This window comes from Hevea brasiliensis, chromosome 17 (genome assembly GCF_030052815.1).
Source record: "Hevea brasiliensis isolate MT/VB/25A 57/8 chromosome 17, ASM3005281v1, whole genome shotgun sequence".
Classification (NCBI taxonomy): Eukaryota; Viridiplantae; Streptophyta; class Magnoliopsida; order Malpighiales; family Euphorbiaceae; genus Hevea; species Hevea brasiliensis.
In genome coordinates, this window is record NC_079509.1 from 2,402,670 (window position 1) to 2,409,948 (window position 7,279).

At 35.1% G+C, this 7,279-nt stretch overlaps 2 protein-coding genes and 1 long non-coding RNA gene across 3 annotated transcripts; 1 reads left to right on the top strand and 2 right to left on the bottom strand.

Annotated features, from left to right (window-relative positions):
* The first annotated feature begins 434 nt into the window (after positions 1–434).
* Positions 435–1,633, top strand: LOC131175394 (uncharacterized). Its single transcript, XR_009145566.1, has 2 exons — positions 435–630; positions 1,242–1,633. It is a non-coding gene; the product is annotated as an uncharacterized LOC131175394 (long non-coding RNA).
* Positions 1,634–2,299: 666 nt separating this feature from the next.
* On the bottom strand, positions 2,300–4,940 carry LOC131175492 (pentatricopeptide repeat-containing protein At1g79080, chloroplastic-like). Its single transcript, XM_058139913.1, has one exon. It carries the CDS (start codon positions 4,403–4,405, stop codon positions 2,702–2,704), a length of 1,704 nt encoding a protein of 567 aa, XP_057995896.1. The 5' UTR covers positions 4,406–4,940; the 3' UTR covers positions 2,300–2,701.
* Positions 4,941–5,932: 992 nt separating this feature from the next.
* On the bottom strand, positions 5,933–6,980 carry LOC131175477 (probable terpene synthase 4). Its single transcript, XM_058139883.1, has 3 exons — positions 6,863–6,980; positions 6,597–6,706; positions 5,933–6,400 (listed from the first exon to the last, which is right to left on the bottom strand). Exons 1-3 carry the CDS (start codon positions 6,978–6,980, stop codon positions 5,933–5,935), a joined length of 696 nt encoding a protein of 231 aa, XP_057995866.1.
* Positions 6,981–7,279: the final 299 nt, after the last annotated feature.

Below are 7,279 nucleotides of genomic sequence, written 5' to 3' on the forward strand. Positions count from 1 at the left end.
CTGTACCAAGGACAGGAAGAGCCACCAGAAACAAAACTTAGCTTTCTTGAAAGGCTAAAAAAAACGAGGAGTCTAGAGAGAAAATTCTCTCTCTACAATTCTAGAGAGAACTCTCCATATGAATATTACAATGCCCTCCACATTGCTTGGTCATTTCACTTTAGCCCGTGCATATGATCAAAATTATATTTTATTAATATATAATATAAATTGTTGATAAACATAGCATGGAATCAAGCAAAGTGATGAAAATATAATTTTATCTTTATAATTTTTAAAGGGTTTGATGTAAGACAAGGACATTATATCAGCGAGATCACCTGCAGCATCGGCCAACATCGTAGATGAGAGCCTTGTTTCTATAACCAAGGGGCTAAAAAGCCCATTAACTAATTTTTTATGGGCTAACAAGCCCAAGAAACCTCCAAAGGACGAAAATAACCCTCACGGGTGCTTGCGCAAGGCTAGGTCTATTCTTATTAGGGTTTTATGTCGCTGATAAATGTCAAAGGGAAGCCCTTGTTTGGTTCCTTATAAACTTGCAATTGAAAATCTGCTCCATTAGAGAGGAATTGCAGAATAGAGTGAGAAGCGTAGATCCTGAGAGGTTGAACCAAGATGAGGGCTAAAGTATGTGTTGAATTGTTGATTTTGTTATTTCGGTTTGCATTATGGTTGTTATGTATATCTTGGCTTCCTAATTTGCTTGTTAGGGTTTTGAAATTGTACTAGGGTTTTACAATTATGATGGGTCTGGTTAAGTTCTATTTTTCGAGATTTTAAACCTTTTTGATAAAATGATCTGTTTGCCTTTTGCGTAGGAGGCGAGATTTTTTATCCAAAATTTTCTGGATAATCTCACTACCTTTTTTTTTTTTTTAATTGTTGAACGGTAACCTTATGGGCTGTGTTTTTAGCTTAAATAAAAATTTCGAAATTATGATAGTAGTTGTGGAATCGTAGATTATTATTGATGTTGATTTTTGTGGTAAACTGATATGAATTGTTGCTGCTATGTCTTCATTTGGAATGGATTGCACGTTGTTTTTACATAAGAGTATTTAACCGATTTGTTTCTATTATCGGCTCTATTTCAAATGTGCTATTATTTCATACAGTGTAGAAGTTGTAGCTCTTCAATCTATAATCTCAACATATTTGTTGTGTTCTTCAAGCCTATAGCTGTGTATTGTTTAAATTGATTAAGCAAAGGTTAATATATACTTATTTGTTTTCTTCAGTGGAAGAAGAAGCGCATGAGGAGATTGAAGAGGAAGCGCCGAAAGATGAGGCAGAGATCCAAGTAGGTGCTTGGAATTGAACAAGAAGAAGCGCATGAGGAGATTGAAGAGGAAGCGCCGAAAGATGAGGCAGAGATCCAAGTAGGTGCTTGGAATTGAACAAGATGGGGTTTTCTTCTGATACCTTCAGCTCAGCTTATGGTGCTGCGCGAAGTGGGTTGCTGGAAGGATGCTTGTTAGGGAAAGCTTCATTTGTTTTTGCCTCCTGTTTTTAGTTTTAGCAACTGTTTTTGGGACTTATTGAATTTAATGTTTTGAGTTGTATTTGACTTGATATATGAAACTTGTTTTAAAGGTTTATGCATTACAATCAGATGCGTAATTTATTGGTCTGTTCTATATGTGCCAAGACTGTGTAAAGTTCAGTTTTACTGCCATGATAGATTTCTTAACAACAAAATGAAACCATTTTAGGGTGTGTCTATGGAAAATTGCTTGTCAATTGTTTTTGTCAATCTTTCCTAGGGATACATTGCCTGCTGTGCTTCTAGAGGAAGCGAAGCTTACTGTTTCGAGAATGAAGCTGCCGAATTCATTGGTCTGTTCTATACGTGGTAAGAATGTAACTTGACAGATTTCCTAACAACAAAATGAAACTATTTTAGGGAATATCTATGTAAAATTGTATGTCTGTTGTTTTTGGCCATCTTTCCTAGTCATCCATTGCCTGCTTCTCTTCCTCGAGAAAGCAAAGCTTATTGTTTTGAGAATGAATTTTCTATGCTATTCAATTGATTTCTATTTGTCAATTTTGAAATAACAAAATTTGATTTTTTAATTTAAAAAAAAAATTGTTTTTTAAGAAAATAGAAATCAGAATTTATTTAAGTTCTTTTAATTTTTTTTTTGTAACAAATAAAGCCTTTATAATTTATTATCTGCTAAATGATTCCAATAAGGCAACTAGAAATCCTTGAACAGTATCCCTGTAGACAAGATGCATATGATGACTCACGCACAGCCATCCCCCTTGAAGAGGACAAACGAAAGCGGACCAGTTCAAGGGACACGATTCTATAAACATTCTCAAAAAGAGTAAAACTCGTACACAAATGAATGTTGTATTACATTTCTTTTTCAAGAATGTAACTGTTCAATTATATGTCACAGCAAATCACATTTAAGCATGCAATATCTGCACAATACTTGGTCCACCCATAATAAAGATACCGAAGCAGGCAGAAATATTGTATAGCCCCCTCCTGACCTTCGGAAAATTTGAACAAATTTCCAATGTTCCAGTGAAGCCGCTCGTCAATCATCGGTCCACAAATTTCGTGATTTGGCATGACTCTCAGTCTGAAGAGACAATATAAATTTCTTGGAGAGGAATAGCTGTTGGGATCCTCAAGCTAGGGTTATTGTGGTTATTCTTTGTATTCTGGCTAGCGCACATGGTTTTATACTGGTACACCTTCAAGGTCATATTGCATACAAAGTCTTTCAACTGTATTTTGACTCATGACTTGTCTCCGATGCAACTCTCTTAAAACTTCTGCTGCCAACCCCTTTTTCTCTTCATGGATAATTCCTTCTACTATAATAGCATAAGTTGTTTCACTAGGCATGTACCCCTTCTCAATCATCATCTCGAAAACTTCTAAGGACAAATCTGTTCTGTGAGATTTACAAAACCCTAGTATAAGTGCATTTAAATTATCAACATCAGGACTATAATGATTTTCTTCCAATAACCTGAAGATCTCCATAGCTTCGTACAGCATTCCTTCAATGCACAACCCCCTAATTAGAGATGAATAAGTGTAAGAATCAGGAGTAAATCCATACTTCGTCATCTCATATAAAAGCTGAAATGCTGGATATGTGTTCCCCTTTCTACACAAGCAGGAGATCACACCTTTGTAGAATTCATGGATGGAGGAATTTTGTTTATTGCCCAAGCTTTGGATTAAGGAGAATGCCTCTTGCACCTTTCCCTGCTTGCAGAGCACAGCGATGGCATTGAATGTTCCCTCATTTGGATTACAGCGATGATAAATCATTTGGTCTAGACACTTAACCACAATGTCCACCTTCCCCTCTTCGCAAAGGCGAGCAATTATTGGATTATAGCTTGTAGCAGTGGGCTTAAATGGTCCGCTCATCATTTCATCAACAATCTGAAGGGCCTGTTCTGTCCTGCCATGGATGGCGAGTGAACCAATTAGTATATTATAGGTAACTATGGATGGAGAGCGTTCCTCATCATCCATTTCAGCTAGAAGCTCATTTGCCTCCTCCCATCGTCCCTCGTAACAGAGACTCCGCAGTATAATATTATAGCTAACAACATTTGGATTGAACCCCTTTGATGGCAAATCCCTGAAGAATTGAATTGCCGCCTCAGTCCTACCTTCCTTGCACAACCCAGTCAAGAGAACATTGTAACTAACCAAGTTAGGCTGCCCACCCCTGGCTATAATCTCATCTAAAAGCCTCATTGCTTCATTCACCCCTCTTTCCTTATAAGTTGCTTCGAGCAAGGATGAATAAGTGAATGCATTTGGGACCAACCCCTTCTGCATTAGCCTATCCAGAATCTGCAAGCTTTTATTCAAGTTTCCATGCATGCAAAGCCCTCTAACAAGCGAATTATAGGTAACTGTATTGGTTGGATAGCCATATTCTTCCATTTTCTCCACTAATTGCATTGCATGCCCAACGTTCCCCCTTTTGCACAAATGGTTCACCAAGAAAGTATAAGAAGCAGCATCAGGAATAATACCAGACCCAATCATCATTTCCATCACTTTTATCGCCTTCTTCATCTTATTTGACTTACACAAATCATACAACATCTGTGTAGCTTGAACAACATCAGGCTTGTGTCCCTTTTTAACCATACATTCCAGATGGAAAAATGCATCATTCAGCCTAGTTTCTCTATTTCTATGGTCATTCTTACCGGATCTCCAATTGGGTAGTGTGACGACAGAGTCTTTGGGGGAAATTGTGATCTGGGTAGATGCTAAAACCCTAGCAAATCCTTTGTTAAGTGAGAACGAATGAAGATTTGGTACATGGGAAAAGAATCCGCAAGCTATTCTTGCAGTGTCAGTGAATGGGTTGGTTAAAGGAGAGACTGAATTTACCAAAGTTGCCATGAGCAGAACACAATTACGAAGCCAGAGAGACCTAACTACACTGTCCTAGATTTAACGAATTTCTTGTATGAATAAGATATCAGGTTTTGCATTGACAGAGCAGAGGAATTAAAAATCCTAGGTTTTTCCTAATACTTGACTTTCCATTGTGAGCATAAGTAAGAGAAGGAAGTTGTATTGCTATGGATGAATGAAGCGGGCATAGAAAATGTGAAAAAGCACAAGAATGGCATCGATATGTAAAACATATGCAATACATTAAAGATACAACTGAATCAAGAAACAAGAAAAAGTAAAGCTAAACAGACAAAAGGGTTAACATACAGTGACTGTGGCTTGCTTTATAGATGAAAGATCGATTCTTTTCTCTACCAAGAATAGTTGAAGCAGGGAAATGTAAGACCCAGAAAGAGAGGGGCGTTGAATTTGTTAAACATTTTGTTTCTCAAATAGCTTTCTTTTCATCTTTGCAGGGCTATCCTTGTTTAGTCCAGTCCAGTCGCTTCCAATCCGTAATTGCTTCCCTGTTATCCGAGGCCTGATGAGTTGTGGATTAATTTCACGCCAAGTACGCTCGTATTCACCACGCGTTGCCGTTTATACCATGCCTGCTGTTGGATTTGTTGGAGTGTGAAACACGCTCCACATCAACAAATTTTGCTCCATCTTAATAAAATTAGAGAAATTATACCGTTGACTGTCATATTATAAAATAATGCATCAAATATTTTTTTAAAAAATATTGTAAAAAAAATTTACTAACGCTCATAAAAAAAATAATTAATTCTTAAATGTTTTAAAAACAAAATAAAATTCAAATTATTGTGAGTGAAAATACATTTATATCCATTACATTAAATAATTTATTTGGATATAATAATTTACATAAAATAATAAATTAAAAATAATATATAAATAAGTATAATAATTATTGTAAAAAAAGTTTGATGATTATATTTTTAAAATTTATTTACATATTTATTTTTATTAACTTATTATTTTATATTATTTTATATGCAATTATCCATGCATTCTATAATTTTTTTTTTGTAAAATTAGCTGAAAATTCCTTTTAATCCTATGTTTAACACATGATTTATAATTATCCAAACCCTATTTTGATAGAAGTAAAATACAAATAATTTTTTACATAAAAAAATTAATAAATTTCATATAAAATTAATCTCATTTAAACTTATAAAAATCAAGTTTAGATAAAATTTTTCATGTGAGAGGACTATCATTAAAAATGAAATTAATAATAATAATAATAATTTATTAATAATAATATATAATATTATATATTAATAATTAAAATTTTATTAATGTAAACCGACTTTAAATATCATAATGTTATAGTGAGATGAAAAAAAAAATGCTGTAAGTCGAAATAAAATGAAAATAAGATATTAGTGTAATATGTTTGAGAAATTATTTTATATGGCTAATTATTGAATATACCGAAATTCCTAAAAATTAGTATCCCTTTATATGCAATAAAATAGTTTTCCCTAGAGAGGTGGGACCCTAAACCGCAATCCTGTCAAAGAGCAGGGACTTGATGTTTTTTTGGAGGCATGGGAGTTTTGGTCTATGCTCGAAGCAATGTATCAAAGGAGCCAATCTTGCAATGTTAAGAGCAGCCCTTGTGAAAGATGCTGAAAATGGATTTGGAGAGAGACAATGTAGTTTGAGTTGCTTCCATGTATCTGAAATCTTGTTCATCACATGATTTCTGGCTTCCGTAACTGAAGTTCCCAAGCCGTCCCAAAGACGAAAAATGGTTGACACAGAAGATATAATGGGTGGATCATTATTGACAAGGTGCACTGTTTCCCTTGTTGTACCCTCACCCAACAGAAAGAAGGTGTGCAGTGGCACCACATCTATCCCTGAAGTATCGTTTGCAATCTTTAAATACTCTTCTGCCTTTGGAAATTGCCCAACAGCGGCCCATTTCGCTTCTCCTAGCAATGCATTGCACAGTCTTGTCCGCTGTTTGATCAAGCACACAACCCTTTTTAATCATTCTTTCGAAAGTGAATTTAACTAGCAGCTGACTTTAGGATGAAGTCTTGAACTCTAACTCAACAATATTGAATTCATTTTTAAAACTTTAAAAACTATGAAATCTCGAATTCAAATCCCATTAGAAGTAAAAAAAAAAAAGTCCAATTAAGAATATGCATACCGTATTATGCAGAGAGCGTTTTGGGTTATATGCAGCACCATCTCTATGAATTTTGTAAGCAATTTCATCAATATTGTCAAATACAGCCTTTAAACATATCTTCATATAGTCTGGTTAGTCATTTGCAGCAACAATGTCCCATCTGCATGTGTTCATTTCATTTCTTACTATCACATATATAACAGTAAAAATGTATAAAACATAAAAATTTTTGTTCTGTTTGATTTCATTAAAATTTTACCTATTGACTGCTCGTACAAAGAGACTGTGTGGATCGATCCTTCCACAGAAATGGAAAACGTCTTGCATAAGGTGGAAAAGTGAAACCACTTTGGCAAGCTCCACTCTTTGTCCTGGCAGGCTTGGATCTGCAAGGCTTGCCATGGGCCAGGTGAACCATTCAAGCGGTTTCTTTCTAGCAAACTTCAACTCCCTTGATAATCCTTGTTGAGAGCAGTGAGATTTTTCCTAGATACTTAGGAGCTTAGTTCTTGCTGTCATTTTGTCTATTTTTAATGTTATTTTGTTTATTTTGCTGAAAATCAGTTGGCATGTTAGTCAACTTGTGTTAGGTTCAAATCTACTCCTTAAATTGGGGAATGTAACCATGCTTCACCATGTTTTTGTTACTTTAGTAGTTGGAGCAGGTCTGTTATGTACCAAAAAGGGTAAGACTTCTGATA